At 38.7% G+C, this 23,445-nt stretch overlaps 1 protein-coding gene across 1 annotated transcript in view; it reads right to left on the reverse strand.

Moving 5' to 3' along the window:
• Window positions 1–6,000: 6,000 nt before the first annotated feature.
• LOC144972205 (piwi-like protein 1) overlaps window positions 6,001–23,445 on the reverse strand; it is a 68,122-nt gene continuing 50,677 nt past the window's right edge. The window contains exons 18-21 of the mRNA XM_078913222.1: window positions 19,534–19,722; window positions 18,937–19,007; window positions 7,261–7,438; window positions 6,001–6,486 (exon numbers count right to left, since the gene is read on the reverse strand). Of these exons, the coding sequence (XP_078769348.1) occupies window positions 6,400–6,486; window positions 7,261–7,438; window positions 18,937–19,007; window positions 19,534–19,722 (525 nt within the window). The 3' untranslated portion in view covers window positions 6,001–6,399. The remainder of the gene's footprint in view (window positions 6,487–7,260; window positions 7,439–18,936; window positions 19,008–19,533; window positions 19,723–23,445) is intronic.

Consider the following 23,445-nt stretch of genomic DNA (forward strand, 5'->3'; position numbering starts at 1 on the left):
TATTCCCAGAAATTATGAAGTGCATCATTTTGCACAATGAATTTCTAGACGATTTTAAAGATGGCGGCCCACCTTGAAACTTGGTCAAAGGAGGAAATCAGAGCTGTCATACGTTTTTTGAACGCCAAAAGTCTGAATCCTACCGAAATTCATAAAGAACTTCAGAGTGTATATGGTGAGCATGTTATAAGCCGTACACAAGTCTATCACTGGTGTAATTTGTTTGAAGCCGGCCATTCCGACTTGACAGACAGGGAAGAGAGAGGGCGTTCGATAACTGCGACGTCAGAAGACAATGTGAAGCGAGTTGATGAGCTTATTCGTCAAGACAGGAGGTTGAAACTTCATGGAATTGCAAGCAGTCTTGAAATTTCGGAAACTTCTGCCCATAGAATTGTATTTGATGAACTTGGTTACAGAAAAGTCAGCGCAAGATGGGTTCCTAACCAATTGACAGACAATCATAAAGAACAAAGATTGGACATCTGCATGGAACTTTTGAGAAGAAGCAAGAGCTCACGCAGGGTTCACGGGCATACTGCCAATGCCAGCGGAGACTTTCTAGGGTACGATGTGACTTTTCTTGACAGCATAGTCACCGGCGATGAGACTTGGTTGCACCATTGCACCCCAGAAACAAAGCAAGATTCGATGACATGGAAACATCCATCCTCACCTGTCGCAAGAAATTCAAAGTCATGCGGTCAGCAAAGAAAATAATGGGAACTGTTTTCTGGGACAGTCGTGTGTTATTCTGTTTGAAACCTTACACTTACAACCTGGAGAAACAATCAATGCTGCAAGGTACTGCCAAACTCTTGACAAGCTTAGGGAGGCCATTCGCAGAAAGCGCCCAGGGCAGTTGACCAACGGGGTCATTTTGCAACACGACAACGCTACACCCCACACAGCACGAGTGACGCAAGATTGGCTAGAGAAATATGGATGGGAGATTTTGCCACACCCACCACACAGTCCAGACCTCGCACCATCTGATTATCACCTCTTTGGGCCACTGAAACGTGAGCTGGCAGGAAAGTGCTTTGATGTCGATGAGAGCTTGTTGACCATGTGCGGAAATGGCTACAAAACCTTGACGGAAATTTCTTCCGAGAGGGTATCTATTCCATGGTGCGGCGTTGGCAGAAGTGTGTCGACAGACTTGGCTGTTACGTAGAGAAATGAAGGACGAGTCAAGGTATGAACACGTGCAAGAACTTTGATGATAGCATAAAAAACGCGGATTTTACAGGCATTTTTCTGTTAATTATGAAAGAGCCCTCGTACCTCCCTGCCCACTATGGGAGGTCAGGATCCCCACCCAGGAGTGTGGTTCAGCAGTGCAGTGTCCCGTCTTATCACAAAAGTCGAGCAGTGTTAATTGTTGTTGCTCGGCGCATAATTGAGTCCTTGGAAAAGACTCTTTCCTGACACTCACCGTATTCAGGTGTAAAATGAGTACCTGGCCTTTAACAGCTGTCAGAAAAAATTTGTAATACCACATAACATATGTCGTGTCTTGTTCTATTATGTTACGTGTTGCTGTTGGTCAGGAACCCTTTGTAAAGCGCAAAGGTGTTTTACACACATAACTCCACTCAACTCTGGTGTGAATGAGTACCTGGCTATAGGCAGTAATGGATATTGTAAGCTCGTTAGTACATAAAGGATGCCTAACAGGGGACTAGTACTGTATGAAATGGAAATATGGTTCCATATGACCTGCTAGGGAATAAATTAAATATTGTGAAGCCCATTGAGCATGGTAAACCCTTGGAAATGTGCTAAAGGGTACCGTGTTCATATTTATTTATTGATGGAATAGCTAAGTACTGTCTCCTTATCACCTATATCTCCCTATCACCCATCTCCCTATCACCTATATCTCCCTATCACCTATATCTCCCTATCACCTATATCTCCCTATCACCCATCTCCCTATCACCCATCTCCTTATCACCTATATCTCCCTATCACCTATATCTCCCTATCACCTATATCTCCCTATCACCTATATCTCCCTATCACCTATATCTCCCTATCACCCATCTCCCTATCACCTATATCTCCCTATCACCTATATCTCCCTAAAACCTATATCTCCCTATCACCTATATCTCCCTATCACCATCTCCTTATCATCCCTATATCTCCCTATCACCTATATCTCACTATCACCTATATCTCCCTATACTATTCTCCCTATCACCTATATCTCCTATCCTAATATCTCCTATCACCCATCTCCCTATCACCTATATCTCCCTATCACCTATATCTCCCTATCACCTATATCTCCTATCACCTATATCTCCCTATCACCTATATCTCCCTAAAACCTATATCTCCCTATCACCTATATCTCCCTATCACCTATATCTCCCTATCACCTATATCTCCCTATCACCTATATCTCCCTATCACCTATCTCGAAGCTGAAAAGAATTTATCCCAGTCACAGCTAGCATGTTGACTTTTGGCAGACTCCACTGTAGTTAATTTTCAATGTAATTTCAGCAGACTCCACTGTAGTTAATTTTTAATATTATAAACATAAAAGGTTCCAGTGACATTTTAAGGTCCCCACTGAGCCAATGGGATCCATCATATTTATTGTATATACAAAGGTTGAAAATCATTATACATTGAACAAACAAAACAAAAAAATCCTGCTGACATTCGTCATCAACGAGGTGATAAAATTTACATTTTCTACATTTTTCTGTCAATTTCAAATAAAATCAAAAAGAATCTGATAATCCAACCAGGGCCGTGATTGGATGTGGATTGGGAATGATGGGAAGAGGGGAGGTGAGTTTGGACTGTCTACAGGACCAGCTGGAACTCACTCCATAGGCTACAACTCAATATAAAACAATACAAGTCATTGCGTCAACATGTTTTGCTTTGTCATTGTCTAAAGAATAAAAGAATTTGCCATGAAAGGGAACTGATAAAAAATTGTTTAAAATGGATAGAATGACAAAGTATATTTATTATACAAACACTCAAATGAACACCTGGGCATCATTGGATATTTACATCAAAAAGTGCTGCTGTCTGTGCTTTTGGACAGAAAACTCATCCTACAAATATTGATGGTTCAAATGAGCCTCTTCTTGGCCAAAGGTTTTGACAGTTCCTGACGAGATGAGGGTCATGAGCCTGTTCTGGGCCAAATCCAAGATTTTGACAGTTCCTGACGAGATGAGGGTCATGAGCCTCTTCTTGGCTAAATCCAAGGTTTTGACAGTTCCTGACGAGATGAGGGCCATGAGCCTCTTCTTGGCCAAATCCAAGGTTTTGACAGTTTCTGACGAGATGAGGGTCATGAGCCTCTTCTTGGCCAAATCCAAGGTTTTGACAGTTTCAGACGAGATGAGAGTCATGAGCCTCTTCTTGGCCAAATCCAAGGTTTTGACAGTTTCTGACGAGATGAGGGTCATGAGCCTGTTCTTGGCCAAATCCAAGGTTTTGACAGTTTCTGAAGAGATGAGGGTCATGAGCCTCTTCTTGGCCAAATCCAAGGTTTTGACAGTTTCTGACGAGATGAGGGTCATGAGCCTGTTCTTGGCCAAATCCAAGGTTTTGACAGTTCCTGACGAGATGAGGGTCATGAGCCTGTTCTTGGCCAAATCCAAGGTTTTGACAGTTTCTGACGAGATGAGGGTCATGAGCCTGTTCTTGGCCAAATCCAAGGTTTTGACAGTTTCTGACGAGATGAGGGTCATGAGCCTCTTCTTGGCCAAATCCAAGGTTTTGACAGTTTCTGACGAGATGAGGGTCATGAGCCTGTTCTTGGCCAAATCCAAGGTTTTGACAGTTCCTGACGAGATGAGGGTCATGAGCCTCTTCTTGGCCAAATCCAAGGTTTTGACAGTTCCTGACGAGATGAGGGTCATTTGAACAGATCAATATTTGAAGGATGACTTTGCTGGCCGGATGTTAAAAACGTTTATTTTAAAAAGAATCTGGCAGCGTATACAGAATATAAACGATAGAATGACAAATGCTGCTACTTGTGTCCAATTTCACAAAAAGACAAAAGATGAGCTTTATACAAATCATTGATCATCAAATCATCACCTCCTTACACCAAAGATTTCTCTGATTTTCATAGGATAGTCAAATCATCACCTCCTTACACCAAAGATTTCTCTGATTTTCATAGGATAGTCAAATTGTCACCAACATTGCACATCTTTTTTTTTTCTTTTGATCTAACCCCAAAAATAGGGAAAACCTGAAATGACTTGTTCAAGGAATAAATGAAATTGTCAACAATCAAAATCTACATTAAATAATAAATCAAACTTTAGATCGACTTTGCTCTCTCTCTCTCCCTCTCTCTCCCCCTCTCTCTCCCTCTCTCTCTCCCTCTCTCTCTCTCCCTCCCTCTCTCTCTCCCTCTCTCTCTCTCCCTCCCTCTCTCTCTCCCTCTCTCTCTCTCCCTCCCTCTCCCTCTCTCTCACACACACACATCTTGACCTACTTCTTTGTACTTTCTCCCCCCAAACTATTCTATTCTATCACTGACTCCATATTTGGACATTTCCAAACTGTTCTATTCTGTTTGTTTTTGTTTTTAATGGTTTTACGGCGCTTGCAACACATTAAGGTCATACCAGCATCCGTAAAAAGGAAGAAAATGGGATAGTAAAAAGTTCTAGAATTACAATTAAAGCACCCAAGAGAAAGTAAGTCACAGGGGAACAGGGAACAAATAGTGATCAGATGTAGATTCCAACAGCATACCACCAATGTACTTAGTTTGAGATCACCTATAAGTCTCATCCGGACACAAGCACGCACAAGATCCAACAAAGAGGAATACACTCAAATGCATTCATTATACATTCAAAATAACAAATATAATAATAATAATGCATAGCAGAGATGATTTACAAGGAAAGAAATATCATCTCCCAAAACAATAACTATGCATTTGACTGTTTCCCTCCCAGCCAGGGCCAGGACAAAACCAAGTAATCTCATTCCAAAACAAAAACAGAAAGCAAGTTGGAAAACAGATATAAGGGGATAGAAGACGCAGTAAGTGCCTCCCTGCCCACTATGGGAGGTCAGGAACCCCACCCAGCTGTTCTCCATATTTGGACATTTCCAATGTCATCCAATCCATTCAGGTTGACAATTCCTTCCTTTAGAGACAGATAATGTGGATGTTTTGGATTTCCCCTTGGTCAAGAAAACATGAATGAAACACTAAAGACAAATGAGAGAATGACTTTGTTCAACAATGCCATTCTCTCATCTCTGATTCATCTTTAGTATTTTATTCTTGTTTTGTTGACAAAGGGGAAACCGAAACGTCTTGGTGAATGAAATTGAAGCTTTCACTCCATGTGACTATTAGAACTTCAAACAGCAGCATTTGCCATTTGCATCAATGGCTTCAAAGTTTTGGTATAAAAAATTAAAAAATACATAAAAACAGATGAAATGATTGATACACATAGATTACATCAGACCATAAAAGATTGTCAATAAAAATGGCTGACACTAAATCCTTCACATTCTCGTTCTATCAGTCATCATCCAACACCCATCAATAAAATACATCAAACACTCTGTGATCAGCGCCATAGACCATAGACCATACTGTCCCCGCAGTTTTTTCGCGGCCGCAAATTTCACCCTTGACCGCAAAAAGCCGCAAATTTTTATTTGGCCGCAAAAAACCCGCAATTTTCGCAGTTTTTAGGCTAAATTGACGATTTTTTGTTTAAAAAAAAACCAAAACAAAAGCTTTGAAAAATTGTGAAAAGACGGCGACTTTTAAGATATGATTATGATTTTTCATGATTTTTTCAATGTTTTTCATTCAAAAACCCATTAGGCCTATATTGAAATATAAAGCAATAATAATAATAATGCTCAAAATTGGATAGTAAGTAGAGAATACAAATTTGATGTGCCCCCATTGGAAAATGGATTTTGTTTCTCTTTCCTTGTGAATAGTTATTTTTTTCCTCTCCTTAATTTGTTTTTCAAATTTTGAATTTTTTATGTGATTGTTCACTTTGATTTCCCAAATTTTAAGAAGCTAAATAGTTAATAAAATATTTTGATTACTTCCTTCTTTTTTTTACTTACTATGGCTATTATTATTAATATTATATTATTTCAAACCATTCAAAATGTAAATAAATTCATGTTGACATGTTGAGACATCAATATTCTACAAAATGCCCTGTTTGTGTCAATTTTTTACTGCACATGTTGTTTTAATTGTTTGATTTTTGTAAAACTAGCGGCAAATTTTGCTATTTTGATGGCAAATTTTACCATTTTGATGGCAAATTTTGGCGTTTGAAATGGAAAAACCGCGGGGACAGACCATCGACCATAGAGCATAAATCCACAAACCAGATGGGATGTCTACAAGAAGTAGAGTCTGTCAGACAGGCTTTCATTTGGCTCTCGGTGAATGTTTTCCCCAACCAAGTAGGCCAGTTTGTGTGCGTACTGAAAGAGATGAGTGGATAAAACAAAGTCAGTCTGACGTCCATACAACATCCAGGGGGAAGGGAGAGAGAAAGGACATTCAGATTGTTTGTGATGGAGAAAAAAACAAACCCCAAAACAATCAAAAACCTAAGACATGCCAGAACCAGTAAATGGCAGGGAAGTAACCTTTTTCTTCTTCCTCTCATTTTTCACAAAAGATAATCGACAACTTCCATGGATGAGGAAGAAGAAAAAGGTTACTTCCCTATCATTTATCTGTTCTGGCATGTCTTAGGTTTTTGATTGTTTTGGGGGGGTTTTCCATCACAAAACATCTGACGGTTGCCCCTGGCAAATATTGGATTGGACCATTAAAACAATAAGGGAAGAGGCATTAATTCATTATCTTTACAAAATCAACAAGTTGTTGAGTAAGATGAAAATCTGTCCAGAAGATCTGAGGATCAATTAATTTTGTCTTCCTATTTGACACCAAAACAGAACAGGATGTTTTATTCTTTTGTCTCATTTCTGTGTGTTGTTTCAATTTTAAAAAATATGATCCATGTGTGTGTGTAAATGTGTAAGATAAACACATTTATTCAACCCCAACCCCCACCCAGGCTTGTCAAAAAGTCTTATAAACCAAGAATTCCAAGATATCTTGGGTTTAATTTGACTTTGAATACGGGAGGGGTCATTGAAATTGATGGACACAAGAATGACAACTTGTCTGTCCCAAACGATTGAAAAACAACATGTTTTATCAGAAGATTGGAGCGATATTCTCACCTGACAGGGAGCCGGCACTCGGACAGTGCCAGGCCAGTTGTAGTAGAGATGAGTCATCTTGTAGGTGAGTTGTTGCATCTTGTCTGGTGCCAGGTTGATGCCATCATTGAGGACGATGTAATGAGTGGGGCTGACTGTGCCTTGGCGGACATGTTGGGACACAATGAAGTAATCATACCTGAAAACAACAAGACAAACCATGTCATCTGTCTGTATTACTCTACAACATGGCTGTACATAGATGGTCTGGTGTATTACAAGACAAACTATGTCATCTGTCTGTATTACACTACAACATGGATGTACATAGATGGTCTGGTGTATTACAAAACAAACCATGTCATCTGTCTGTATTACACTACAACATGGATGTACATAGATGGTCTGGTGTGTTACAAAACAAACCATGTCATCTGTCTGTATTACTCTACAACATGGCTGTACATAGATGGTCTGGTGTATTACAAGACAAACCATGTCATCTGTCTGTATTACCTACAACATGGATGTACATAGATGGTCTGGTGTATTACAAGACAAACCATGTCATCTGTCTGTATTACTCTACAACATGGATGTACATAGATGGTCTGGTGTATTACAAGACAAACGATGTCATCTGTCTGTATTACTCTACAACATGGATGTACATAGATGGTCTGGTGTATTACAAAACAAACCATGTCATCTGTCTGTATTACTCTACAACATGGATGTACATAGATGGTCTGGTGTATTACAAGACAAACCATGTCATCTGTCTGTATTACTCTACAACATGGATGTACATAGATGGTCTGGTGTATTACAAAACAAACCGTGTCATCTGTCTGTATTACTCTACAACATGGTGTACATAGATGGTCTGGTGTATTACAAGACAAACCATGTCATCTGTCTGTATTACTCTACAACATGGATGTACATAGATGGTCTGGTGTATTACAAGACAAACCATGTCATCTGTCTGTATTACTCTACAACATGGATGTACATAGATGGTCTGGTGTATTACAAGACAAACCGTGTCATCTGTCTGTATTACTCTACAACATGGATGTACATAGATGGTCTGGTGTATTACAAGACAAACCATGTCATCTGTCTGTATTACTCTACAACATGGATGTACATAGATGGTCTGGTGTATTACAAGACAAACCATGTCATCTGTCTGTATTACTCTACAACATGGCTGTACATAGATGGTCTGGTGTATTACAAGACAAACCATGTCATCTGTCTGTATTACTCTACAACATGGCTGTATATAGATGGTCTGGTGTATTACAAGACAAACCATGTCATCTGTCTGTATTACTCTACAACATGGATGTACATAGATGGTCTGGTGTATTACAAGACAAACCGTGTCATCTGTCTGTATTACTCTACAACATGGCTGTATATAGATGGTCTGGTGTATTACAAGACAAACCGTGTCATCTGTCTGTATTACTCTACAACATGGATGTACATAGATGGTCTGGTGTATTACAAGAACAAACCGTGTCATCTGTCTGTATTACTCTACAACATGGCTGTACATAGATGGTCTGGTGTATTACAAAACAAACCATGTCATCTGTCTGTATTACTCTACAACATGGCTGTACATAGATGGTCTGGTGTATTACAAAACAAACCATGTCATCTGTCTGTATTACTCTACAACATGGATGTACATAGATGGTCTGGTGTATTACAAAACAAACCATGTCATCTGTCTGTATTACTCTACAACATGGATGTACATAGATGGTCTGGTGTATTACAAAACAAACCATGTCATCTGTCTGTATTACTCTACAACATGGATGTACATAGATGGTCTGGTGTATTACAAAACAAACCATGTCATCTGTCTGTATTACTCTACAACATGGATGTACATAGATGGTCTGGTGTATTACAAAACAAACCATGTCATCTGTCTGTATTACTCTACAACATGGATGTACATAGATGGTCTGGTGTATTACAAGACAAACCGTGTCATCTGTCTGTATTACTCTACAACATGGCTGTACATAGATGGTCTGGTGTATTACAAGACAAACCATGTCATCTGTCTGTATTACACTACAACATGGATGTACATAGATGGTCTGGTGTATTACAAGACAAACCATGTCATCTGTCTGTATTACACTACAACATGGATGTACATAGATGGTCTGGTGTATTACAAGACAAACCATGTCATCTGTCTGTATTACACTACAACATGGATGTACATAGATGGTCTGGTGTATTACAAGACAAACCATGTCATCTGTCTGTATTACACTACAACATGGATGTACATAGATGGTCTGGTGTATTACAAGACAAACCATGTCATCTGTCTGTATTACACTACAACATGGATGTACATAGATGGTCTGGTGTATTACAAGACAAACCATGTCATCTGTCTGTATTACACTACAACATGGATGTACATAGATGGTCTGGTGTATTACAAGACAAACCATGTCATCTGTCTGTATTACACTACAACATGGATGTACATAGATGGTCTGGTGTATTACAAAACAAACCATGTCATCTGTCTGTATTACACTACAACATGGATGTACATAGATGGTCTGGTGTATTACAAAACAAACATGTCATCTGTCTGTATTACTCTACAACATGGCTGTACATAGATGGTCTGGTGTATTACAAGACAAACCATGTCATCTGTCTGTATTACTCTACAACATGGATGTACATAGATGGTCTGGTGTATTACAAGACAAACCATGTCATCTGTCTGTATTACTCTACAACATGGATGTACATAGATGGTCTGGTGTATTACAAGACAAACCGTGTCATCTGTCTGTATTACTCTACAACATGGTGTACATAGATGGTCTGGTGTATTACAAACAAACCATGTCATCTGTCTGTATTACTCTACAACATGGATGTACATAGATGGTCTGGTGTATTACAAGACAAACCATGTCATCTGTCTGTATTAACTCTACAACATGGATGTACATAGATGGTCTGGTGTATTACAAACAAACCATGTCATCTGTCTGTATTACTCTACAACATGGATGTACATAGATGGTCTGGTGTATTACAAGACAAACCATGTCATCTGTCTGTATTACTCTACAACATGGTGTACATAGATGGTCTGGTGTATTACAAGACAAACCATGTCATCTGTCTGTATTACTACTACAACATGGATGTACATAGATGGTCTGGTGTATTACAAAACAAACCATGTCATCTGTCTGTATTACTTACAACATGGATGTACATAGATGGTCTGGTGTATTACAAGACAAACCATGTCATCTGTCTGTATTACTCTACAACATGGATGTACATAGATGGTCTGGTGTATTACAAGACAAACCATGTCATCTGTCTGTATTACTCTACAACATGGATGTACATAGATGGTCTGGTGTATTACAAACAAACCATGTCATCTGTCTGTATTACTCTACAACATGGATGTACATAGATGGTCTGGTGTATTACAAGACAAACCATGTCATCTGTCTGTATTACTCTACAACATGGATGTACATAGATGGTCTGGTGTATTACAAACAAACCATGTCATCTGTCTGTATTACTCTACAACATGGACTGTACATAGATGGTCTGGTGTATTACAAGACAAACCATGTCATCTGTCTGTATTACTCTACAACATGGCTGTACATAGATGGTCTGGTGTATTACAAACAAACCATGTCATCTGTCTGTATTACTCTACAACATGGATGTACATAGATGGTCTGGTGTATTACAAGACAAACCATGTCATCTGTCTGTATTACTCTACAACATGGCATGTACATAGATGGTCTGGTGTATTACAAGACAAACCATGTCATCTGTCGTATTACTCTACAACATGGTGTACATAGATGGTCTGGTGTATTACAAGACAAACCATGTCATCTGTCTGTATTACTCTACAACATGGTGTACATAGATGGTCTGGTGTATTACAAGACAAACCATGTCATCTGTCTGTATTACTCTACAACATGGCTGTACATAGATGGTCTGGTGTATTACAAGACAAACCATGTCATCTGTCTGTATTACTCTACAACATGGCTGTACATAGATGGTCTGGTGTATTACAAGACAAACCATGTCATCTGTCTGTATTACTCTACAACATGGCTGTACATAGATGGTCTGGTGTATTACAAACAAACCATGTCATCTGTCTGTATTACTCTACAACATGGCTGTACATAGATGGTCTGGTGTATTACAAACAAACCATGTCATCTGTCTGTATTACCTACAACATGGCTGTACATAGATGGTCTGGTGTATTACAAAACAAACCATGTCATCTGTCTGTATTACTCTACAACATGGTGTACATAGATGGTCTGGTGTATTACAAACAAACCATGTCATCTGTCTGTATTACTCTACAACATGGTGTACATAGATGGTCTGGTGTATTACAAACAAACCATGTCATCTGTCTGTATTACTCTACAACATGGCTGTACATAGATGGTCTGGTGTATTACAAAACAAACCATGTCATCTGTCTGTATTACTCTACAACATGGTTACATAGATGGTCTGGTGTATTTACAAACAAACCATGTCATCTGTCTGTATTACTCTACAACATGGTGTACATAGATGGTCTGGTGTATTACAAACAAACCATGTCATCTGTCTGTATTACTCTACAACATGGCTGTACATAGATGGTCTGGTGTATTACAAACAAACCATGTCATCTGTCTGTATTACTCTACAACATGGCTGTACATAGATGGTCTGGTGTATTACAAACAAACCATGTCATCTGTCTGTATTACTCTACAACATGGCTGTACATAGATGGTCTGGTGTATTACAAGACAAACCATGTCATCTGTCTGTATTACTCTACAACATGGCTGTACATAGATGGTCTGGTGTATTACAAGACAAACCATGTCATCTGTCTGTATTACTCTACAACATGGATGTACATAGATGGTCTGGTGTATTACAAGAACAAACCATGTCATCTGTCTGTATTACTCTACAACATGGTGTACATAGATGGTCTGGTGTATTACAAGACAAACCATGTCATCTGTCTGTATTACTCTACAACATGGCTGTACATAGATGGTCTGGTGTATTACAAGACAAACCATGTCATCTGTCTGTATTACTCTACAACATGGCTGTACATAGATGGTCTGGTGTATTACAAGACAAACCATGTCATCTGTCTGTATTACTACTACAACATGGCTGTACATAGATGGTCTGGTGTATTACAAGACAAACCATGTCATCTGTCTGTATTACTCTACAACATGGATGTACATAGAGGTCTGGTGTATTACAAGACAAACCATGTCATCTGTCTGTATTACTACTACAACATGGCTGTACATAGATGGTCTGGTGTATTACAAGAACAAACCATGTCATCTGTCTGTATTACTCTACAACATGGCTGTACATAGATGGTCTGGTGTATTACAAACAAACCATGTCATCTGTCTGTATTACTCTACAACATGGCTGTACATAGATGGTCTGGTGTATTACAAACAAACCATGTCATCTGTCTGTATTACTCTACAACATGGCTGTACATAGATGGTCTGGTGTATTACAAGACAAACCATGTCATCTGTCTGTATTACTCTACAACATGGCTGTACATAGATGGTCTGGTGTATTACAAACAAACCATGTCATCTGTCTGTATTACTCTACAACATGGCTGTACATAGATGGTCTGGTGTATTACAAGACAAACCATGTCATCTGTCTGTATTACTCTACAACATGGCTGTACATAGATGGTCTGGTGTATTACAAGACAAACCATGTCATCTGTCTGTATTACTCTACAACATGGCTGTACATAGATGGTCTGGTGTATTACAAGACAAACCATGTCATCTGTCTGTATTACTCTACAACATGGTGTACATAGATGGTCTGGTGTATTACAAACAAACCATGTCATCTGTCTGTATTACTCTACAACATGGCTGTACATAGATGGTCTGGTGTATTACAAAACAAACCATGTCATCTGTCTGTATTAAACCCACAACATGGATGTACATAGATGGTCTGGTGTATTACAAACAAACCATGTCATCTGTCTGTATTACTCTACAACATGGATGTACATAGATGGTCTGGTGTATTACAAGACAAACCATGTCATCTGTCTGTATTACTCTACAACATGGCTGTACATAGATGGTCTGGTGTATTACAAGACAAACCATGTCATCTGTCTGTATTACTCTACAACATGGCTGTACATAGATGGTCTGGTGTATTACAAGAACAAACCATGTCATCTGTCTGTATTACCTACAACATGGCTGTACATAGATGGTCTGGTGTATTACAAGACAAACCATGTCATCTGTCTGTATTACCTACAACATGGCTGTACATAGATGGTCTGGTGTATTACAAAACAAACCATGTCATCTGTCTGTATTACACTACAACATGGCTGTACATAGATGGTCTGGTGTATTACAAGACAAACCATGTCATCTGTCTGTATTACTCTACAACATGGCTGTACATAGATGGTCTGGTGTATTACAAGACAAACCATGTCATCTGTCTGTATTACTCTACAACATGGCTGTACATAGATGGTCTGGTGTATTACAAAACAAACCATGTCATCTGTCTGTATTACTCTACAACATGGCTGTACATAGATGGTCTGGTGTATTACAAGACAAACCATGTCATCTGTCTGTATTACTCTACAACATGGCTGTACATAGATGTCTGGTGTATTACAAAACAAACCATGTCATCTGTCTGTATTACACTACAACATGGCTGTACATAGATGGTCTGGTGTATTACAAAACAAACCATGTCATCTGTCTGTATTACTCTACAACATGGCTGTACATAGATGGTCTGGTGTATTACAAGAACAAACCATGTCATCTGTCTGTATTACTCTACAACATGGCTGTACATAGATGGTCTGGTGTATTACAAAACAAACCATGTCATCTGTCTGTATTACTCTACAACATGGCTGTAATAGATGGTCTGGTGTATTACAAGACAAACCATGTCATCTGTCTGTATTACTCTACAACATGGCTGTACATAGATGGTCTGGTGTATTACAAGACAAACCATGTCATCTGTCTGTATTACTCTACAACATGGCTGTACATAGATGGTCTGGTGTATTACAAGACAAACCATGTCATCTGTCTGTATTACTCTACAACATGGATGTACATAGATGGTCTGGTGTATTACAAGACAAACCATGTCATCTGTCTGTATTACTCTACAACATGGATGTACATAGATGGTCTGGTGTATTACAAGACAAACCATGTCATCTGTCTGTATTACTCTACAACATGGATGTACATAGATGGTCTGGTGTATTACAAGACAAACCATGTCATCTGTCTGTATTACTCTACAACATGGATGTACATAGATGGTCTGGTGTATTACAAAACAAACCATGTCATCTGTCTGTATTACTCTACAACATGGATGTACATAGATGGTCTGGTGTATTACAAGACAAACCATGTCATCTGTATTACACTATAACATGGATGTACATAGATGGTCTGGTGATTGTGGGTTGACCAAATGACTGCAACAAGTCACAAACAAGACTGAACATTGTTGCTTCATTCAATTCTGATGTTTAAAAAATCATTTTTAGGATTGTTGAATAGCGTAAATTGTATAATCTAAAGCGAGATACCCTTAAACACTCTACCATCATGATCCAAAATGACAGTATATGTGTTTGGACTGTTATAAGCTATAGTCTAGATTTAGACCTTTACTCTCTATTTGTTTGTTCCTTGTTTGAAATGACTAGTCCAAAAAATCATAACCCTGGGTCATTTCTTTACATAAGAATACTTAATTTATCAGGACAGTACTGATTTTAGGTGTAAACTCTGAATTTGTTGACACAGTTCATCTACTTTTGCCAAATGTCATGGAATCTCCATGACTATAACAAATAATATCCATAGCAGAGAGCCCTTACCCAGATGCATTCTGATAAATACTTAGCATACATAAGGGACAAATTCCACTCAATAACTTACAGGATTACTTTCAATAACTGTCGTAACCAAGTTATTAAAACAATTAAACGCTGCATTGAATTCAAAGTTAAAGAAAATTGTCACAACTTTAAATTCTGAATTTCCCCCAGTACAAAGTCGTCAGATTGAACATGAAATAATGCAGCCTTAAGTCACTCAACCCTGTCCATGTCCAGAGCCAACTTGGGACAGATAGCCAATGTGGTGTCAGGAACCCATGAGTGAAAGTAAATGGGGATCAATTTGCCTGAAAGACAGACCGGTGAAGCCAGTTTGCCTGAAAAAGATGCTAATTTAATTTTTTTTGCGATCTACGACTCGCCGGTTGAGTGCCAACCTTCCCAGAGTGAAAAATACATTTATCTCTATGACCCTAAATGTCTTGTTTTTGTTTTTAAGCAAAAAAAAAAAGAAAAAAGTATTTAGTCTCCATGATTGAAAACAAAATTTATAGAAAAGCTAACACCAAACCCATAGCAAAATGATTTTCTTCATTTAAACACTCATTCGCAGCAATCTCTAGTGATTACAGTATTACCTGGTGTATGGAGACACCAAGATAAGCGATCACTTTAAATTTGTATAGTAAAAGGCTCAGAAATTGCAATACCAAGGGCTATTACAATTGGAAACACCCCAAAGAAGTGATCAAGAGACCCCAACCATGGTAGTTGTTTTGATGTTAGTGTTGGTATACGTTGTTGTAGTGATGATGCTCTACTGGTCATGGTGATGTGGTGTCAATGTTGTGATGGTGGTTGTAGTAGTGGTGACTACTATTACCACTATTTGATGTTAGTGTTGGTATACGTTGTTGTAGTGATGATGCTCTCTATGGTTCATGGATGGTTTTAGTGTGGTGATTTCCAATTGTATGTTTGTAGTGATGGTTTTGTGGTTGTAGGATAGTAGTGGTGACTACTATTACCACTATTTGATGTTAGTGTTGGTATACGTTGTTGTAGTGATGATGCTCTACTGGTCATGGTGATGTGGTGTCAATGTTGTGATGGTGGTTGTAGTAGTGGTGACTACTATTACCACTATTTAATGTTAGTGTTGGTATACGTTGTTGTAGTGATGATGCTCTACTGGTCATGGTGATGTGGTGTCAATGTTGTGATGGTGGTTGTAGTAGTGGTGACTACTATTACCACTACAACTATTACTACTTTTGGTTCAAATATGGGAAATATCCACCTATGTGATTTACAAGTTGAATACCCAAAAAATAGTCTTAGTGCATTTTTTTAAAAACCTACAGCGATATTACAGCTCCCCATTTAATAATAATAATTTAAAAATTAGACTCATGCAAAATATTAAAGAAAATAAATATTAAAAATGTAAACAATCAAATTAAAGTATTTTCAGTTGTATTATAAAGGGAAATAACCCATTTATGTTTATTGATAATACAGTCCTTGATTGAAGGCTTCATTGTCAAAGATGTTGGTTTTATTTTATTTTCACTTGACAAGTTCTATTTAACAAGAATTAGAAGAAGTAAATGAGATCTGAGACCATTTGAAGTATAAAATAAACTTATGATGCATAATTCAATGCAAATCTTCAAAAGAATGGTGTGAAAGGTTTTAGTGATAACCAGCGTTTCCTAACCAGCTGAAAAGATAAATATAGTACAAAATGGGACTCATCAGCTGATGTGTAAACAGATCAAATGTATGAAAGAAAAGGGACACACGTTTGTCACCTTTGAAAGAATATTAAATAGTCTACACATCGGTATCGGTATTTCCTAGTATTAAAAGTTAACGTTCCGGTGGTGCACAGTGTAATAATGATAAAGCCAGCAGAAGAGTCAAAATGCCGGAAGGCAATTATTACATTTACTTTAAAAAACGGAATTTTCGGCATATGCCGGCGAACTTTCACCCATGCAACAACTTGAATATTTTTCACAAAGTTTCATTTGTGAGATCAAATAATGAGTCTGTGTTACTGACGGATCAACTGGTGACGTCACTGGCACTTGTCAGTGTTTTTGTCATCATCTGATCAACTGAAATTCGGGATTCCTTGTTTTTCTTAGTCATGAGAGGAGTTTGTTTTAATTATTTTTGGGTGAAGAAAGCTCTTATTGTACAATTTTCACATCTGCTGCTGCTTCCTTATAGTTATTGGTGTCTACAGCCCTCCCCCCCCCCCCCCCCCCCCCCAAACCACCAACCCTTCACTTGTTTTTCTTCTGAATGAATATTCTCTACCTACCTGAAATCTTATCCCTTTGACACTGTATTTGCACATTTGACAAGAGATGTCAACTGAATGACAAGTCTATTAGTTCCTTTAATCTCTGAATGCTAATACTGTGGTTCTGTGACTGTCTAGTGCAATTCGGACATAAAATCTGAGCACAATTTTGATAAGAAGCCTTTGCACTATTTCACATATTTGAAAGATTACTTTTGCTGTCTATGGCTGATCACCTTCGTCTTTTTTAATAGGCTTATTTACTTTTATTTACATCACCGATGCTGAAATAAAGTAACCCCTTTTTGATTTTTGTTTTTGTTTTTACAGATTCTGATTGTGTTCAGTCTAGTTCTAAACGACCACGCCTAGCTAACGGTGTTGTTACTGATGACTCTGGGGATGTAGCAACTGATGTGAATGTTTCATCAACTCAACCTTGATGGGTATTTTGAGATACCAGCCTTCACTGCAACCAGTCAATTGCATCTACTTGACAACTGTGAAACACCTGTGCAGATCTTCAACGCCATTTGCACCATTGAAATATTAAAATTTGTAAAAGCCGAAACTAACAGATATGCAGCCCAACAAAAAGCTGTCAAGATTCTGCAAATGAGCATGGCATTCATTCAAAATGGAAGACCGTCTCAGTGAATGACTTGCTTGGATTTCTGTGTATTCTCATCCATGTGGCAATAGGATTCAATAGTCATAACGTCACTTCCTTCCTAATGACGCATGGTAACTTAGTAACTGGCTCTAAACTATCGGAATAATGGCGGACACCCGTATGAAATACTTCCCCGGCGAGCATAAAGGGTATCCAGAGGGAATAAAACCCATAAACTTGATCATGTTTTGACTTTTACACATTCTGATCACAAGGCATATGAAAAGTTCTAGCCAGCATGAAGAATAAAAAGTAATGATTTTCTTTGTTTAGAACCAAGATGGCCGCCGTTGCCGAGCGTGTGACATCAGACTATTGAATCGTATTGTGAACAAACCCAAAATAATTGATTATTGGAGTACTAAAGCAATCCTGGATTCTTCATTTTGTGCTACTGCTACTCTTGTATCCATATTAAAACCTTCTGTCACTTTGTTTTAACAAATTACCTTGGCCTGGAAGCTTTTATAGAGCATCCCCATATTTACACTCATTTCAAGCCAACAAACTAGTTTTTTTTTATCTTTCATAAAAATGGAGGCAGGTAAAAATCTGAGAATCTCGTCCTTGATGTATCTAGAAAATTCCAAACCTTTTTCCCATTTCCTCACTAAAGAGTGTAAATGTCCTATAGAATTCATAACATTGAACTGTTGGAGTTCCTGTTTGTCTCTATAAATAGCAGCTAGTACTTACAATTCCCGTCTGGTGACTGTGTGGTCAACGATGACACCTGGTGGGGGATTGGACACTGAGCCATTCCTCTCCTGAGGAAATAAATCAGTTACAAATAATGTCACTTTAACACAAACAACACTGGGGGGATTGGGGGGGGGGGGGGGGTATAGCACTGCCTTCACATGAAATGGGGCCAAGATCGATCTCATGTGAAGTCAAGATTTATTCTGACTCCTCCCTCCAGCTGGGTCTGTTAGATATGGTGGAAGTATTGTGCAGTGGTCTAGCGTCCTAAACAAAGGATAGAAAACAATTGTTATTGTCTGCTCCATAGGCCAAAAGGTTCTAAAGGACTACACATAGAACTGCAAGCTATAAAACTGAAACAATTCACAAATTCATCAACCAAAAAGTTATGACAGCATGTCTTGAACAAAACACTGACAGAGAGCTATGAAAATTATAAATGAAAACAGGTCTCTGTTTTTTATATACAGCTGACTTGTATGTAAATCTTGGTCATCTGTTTCTTATAAAATCTGAAGAAGAAAGATGTCAAGGTTGCCCAAACTGGATATGGATAAAGTCTGCATACGAAAATGTGTAAGTTGTTACCTTGGCAAAGATCCTAGTGTTAATTCTTTTCTGCACCACCACCACAGCAGACTGGGGTCGGTAATCCTGACCAAATGTGTGGAAGCATCTCTGTAGCTGTTGAGATTCGTGGTCTCTGACAACTTCCAGCTGTCCGTCTCCGACACCGTCACGGTAAATCACTATTTTGTCTGGCAGGAAATGATTCTCCTGGAAAACAGAAAACAAGAAATACAGGAAGACAACATGAACACACGCACAACTAAAAAGTTGTTTGTTTTTTTTTAAGTTCAATTACAAGACGACAAAATAAAATATCGTATCGTTGATATTCAGCTCAGTTGGTAGAACAATTACTTCCCACACAAAAAGTCTGAGATCAATCCCAGAAGAAAGCCAAAGAGCAGCTGTTAGATCTGACAGAAAATACTAGTGTCCTATCCAAAGGATATAAGGCAATTGCTATTGTTTGTTTCACGTGGATAAACTCCGCCTCCATGGGCCCAGTGACTCTAAAGGACAAACTGGTTTTCATTTATATTCACATCTGATCTTTTTTTTCTTCTCTCTTTTAAATCTGAGGGCAATAGTTTATGTCTTAGGTATTGAGAGACATAATAGTTGATCCCCTGAGAATTAAAGATCTGTAACATTTCAAGCTGGCAGATCATTTCATTTTAACATTTCAAGCTGGCAGATCATTTCATTTTAACATTTCAAGCTGGCCGATCATTTCATTTTAACATTTAACATTTAACAAATGCCATTTATTATTATTTCAAGCTGGCAGGTTTTTGTTTTTAAGGGTTTTGCGGCGCTTGCAACACATATAGGTTATTTCAGTTTCAGTAAAAAGGAAGAAAATGGGATAGTAAAAAGTTCTAGAATTATGACTGAAGCACCCAAGAAAAAGTAAGACAAAGGGAAATTAGTCTAAACAGTAAATAGATGTAGATTCCAAGAGCACACTATCCATGTATTTAGTTTGAGATTACTACCTAAATGTCTCACCAAGACACAAGTACAGGTCCCCACTCAGAGTAATACACTCAAATATCAACAATACTTTATATATATACATAACAGAGAGATGATTTTCAAGGGAGAAAAAAATAACATCTCCAAAAACTTAACTATACATTTGACTGTTTCCCTCCCAGCCAAGGTATCCGGCCAGGACCAGGACAAAACCAAGAAATCTCATTCCAAGACAAAGACAGAAAGCATATTGGAAAATAGATATAGGGGGATAGAAGACACAGTAAGTACTTCCCTGCCCACTATGGGAGGTCAGGAACCCCACCCTGCATGAATGCGAGCACCAAAGTGTCGAAAAACCTGCAGAAATTTCTGACCACCCAAAATACCTGCACACAAATAACTATTTTAAAATACTAAATACACTAACCAATAGCGGGAGAATTTAAAAAGGAAAACAGGAAATCCCGCATTCAAAATCAAATCTGTTATAGACAGTATAGTGCTTTTAAAAACATGATGTCACCAACCACATCGACTTTTGTTTTCTTCACATCCAACACAACTCCAAAATCCATTTTGTAGACAACAAAGATTGAACACTATCTTTGACTAAATCAGATGATGTCTAATGGAAATATACAAATAGCTCTGTAGTTGGTAGAGATAATTCTGATGTGGTGGTGGTTGATATAATGGTAGTGGTGATCATGTGATGCTGGTGGTTGTAGTAGTGGTGGTAGTGATGATGATGTGGTTGTGGTTGTGCTAGTAGAGACAATGATGTGGTGGTGATAGTTGTAGTAGTGGTGGTAGAGATGATGATGATGGTGGTTGTAGTAGTGGTGGTAGTGATGATGATGATGGTGGTTGTAGTAGTGGTGGTAGTGATGATAATGTGGTTGTGGTTGTGCTAGTAGAGACAATGATGTGGTGGTGATGGTTGTAGTAGTGGTAGTAGAGATGATGATGATGGTGGTTGTAGTAGTGGTGGTAGAGATGATGATGATGGTAGTTGTAGTTGTGGTGGTAGAGATGATGATGATGGTGGTTGTAGTAGTGGTGGTTGATATGATGATATTGTGATGGTTGTAGTAGTGGTGGTAGAGATGATGATGATGGTGGTTGTAGTTGTGGTAGTGATGTAAGTAATGGTAGTGGTGATGATAATGCTGATGTGGTGATGGTGGTGGTTGTAATAATGGTGGTAGTGATGATGATGATGTGGTGGTGGTTGTAATAATGGTGGTAGTGATGATGATGATGTGGTGGTGGTTGTAATAATGGTGTTAGTGATGATGATGATGTGGTGTTGGTTGTAATAATGGTGGTAGTGATGATGATGATGTGGTGGTGGTTGCAATAATGGTGGTAGTGATGATGATGATGTGGTGTTGGTTGCAATAATGGTGTTAGTGATGATGATGATGTGGTGGTGGTTGCAATAATGGTGTTAGTGATCATGATGATGTGGTGGTGGTTGTAATAATGGTGGTAGTGATGATGATGATGTGGTGGTGGTTGCAATAATGGTGTTAGTGATGATGATGATGTGGTGGTGGTTGCAATAATGGTGGTAGTGATGATGATGATGTGGTGGTGGTTGTAATAATGGTGTTAGTGATGATGATGATGTGGTGGTGGTTGTAATAATGGTGGTAGTGATGATGATGCTGATGATGATGATGATGTGGTGGTGGTTGCAATAATGGTGTTGGTGATGATGATGCTGATGATGATGATGTGGTGGTGGTGGTTGCAATAATGGTGGTAGTGATGATGATGTGGTGGTGGTGGTTGCAATAATGGTGTTAGTGATGATGCTGATGATGATGTGGTGGTGGTTGCAATAATGGTGTTAGTGATGATGATGCTGATGATGATGTGGTGGTGGTTGCAATAATGGTGTTAGTTGTTATAGCAGTGGTTATATTGATGAGGTGGTGATGGAGATTGTAATAGTGGTGGTAGCGATAATGTTGATGTGGTAATGGTGGTAGTATTAGTGGTGGTAGTGATGATGATGATTTGGTTATAGTGGTAGTAATGGCAGTGGTGGTTGCAGTAATGATGTAGTGTTGGCTGTTGTAGTGGTGATGATGATATGGTGTGGTTGAAATGTTGATGGTAGTGATGACGATGTGGTGGTTGGTGGCTGTAAAAAAGATGTTGGTGATGATGATAATGTGGTAGATGGTTGAGGTAGTAGTGATGGTGTTGTGGTGATAGTTGTAGTGGTGGTGGTGATGATGTTGTGGTGACAGTTGTAGTGGTGGTGATGATGATGTTGTGGTGATAGTTGTAGTTGTGGTGGTGATGATGTTGTGGTGATAGTTGTAGTGGTGGTGGTGATGATGTTTTGGTGATAGTTGTAGTGGTGGTGGTGATGATGTTTTGGTGATAGTTGTAGTGGTGGTGGTGATGATGTTTTGGTGATAGTTGTAGTGGTGGTGGTGATGATGTTTTGGTGATAGTTGTAGTGGTGGTGGTGATGATGTTTTGGTGATAGTTGTAGTGGTGGTGGTGATGATGTTTTGGTGATAGTTGTAGTGGTGGTGGTGATGATGTTTTGGTGATGTTGTAGTGGTGGTGGTGATGATGTTTGTGGTGATAGTTGTAGTGGTGGTGTGATGATGTTGTGGTGACAGTTGTGGTGGTGGTGGTGATGATGATGTTGTGGTGATAGTTGTAGTGGTGGTGTGATGATGTTGTGGTGATAGTTGTAGTGGTGGTGATGATGATGTTGTGGTGAAGTTGTAGTGTGGTGGTGATGATGATTGTTGGGTGATAGTTGTGTGGTGTGGTGGTGATGATGTTGTGGTGATAGTTGTAGTGGTGGTGTGATGATGTTGTGGTGATAGTTGTAGTTGTGGTGGTGATGATGTTGTGGTGATAGTTTAGTGTGGTGGTGGTGATGAGTTGTGTGTGGGGATATGTTGTAGTGTGGTGGTGATG

Source organism: Berghia stephanieae, chromosome 5 (assembly GCF_034508935.2).
Source record: "Berghia stephanieae isolate SIO BIC M18660-M18661 chromosome 5, UCSD_Bste_1.3, whole genome shotgun sequence".
In the NCBI taxonomy this organism is placed as follows: Eukaryota; Metazoa; Mollusca; class Gastropoda; order Nudibranchia; family Aeolidiidae; genus Berghia; species Berghia stephanieae.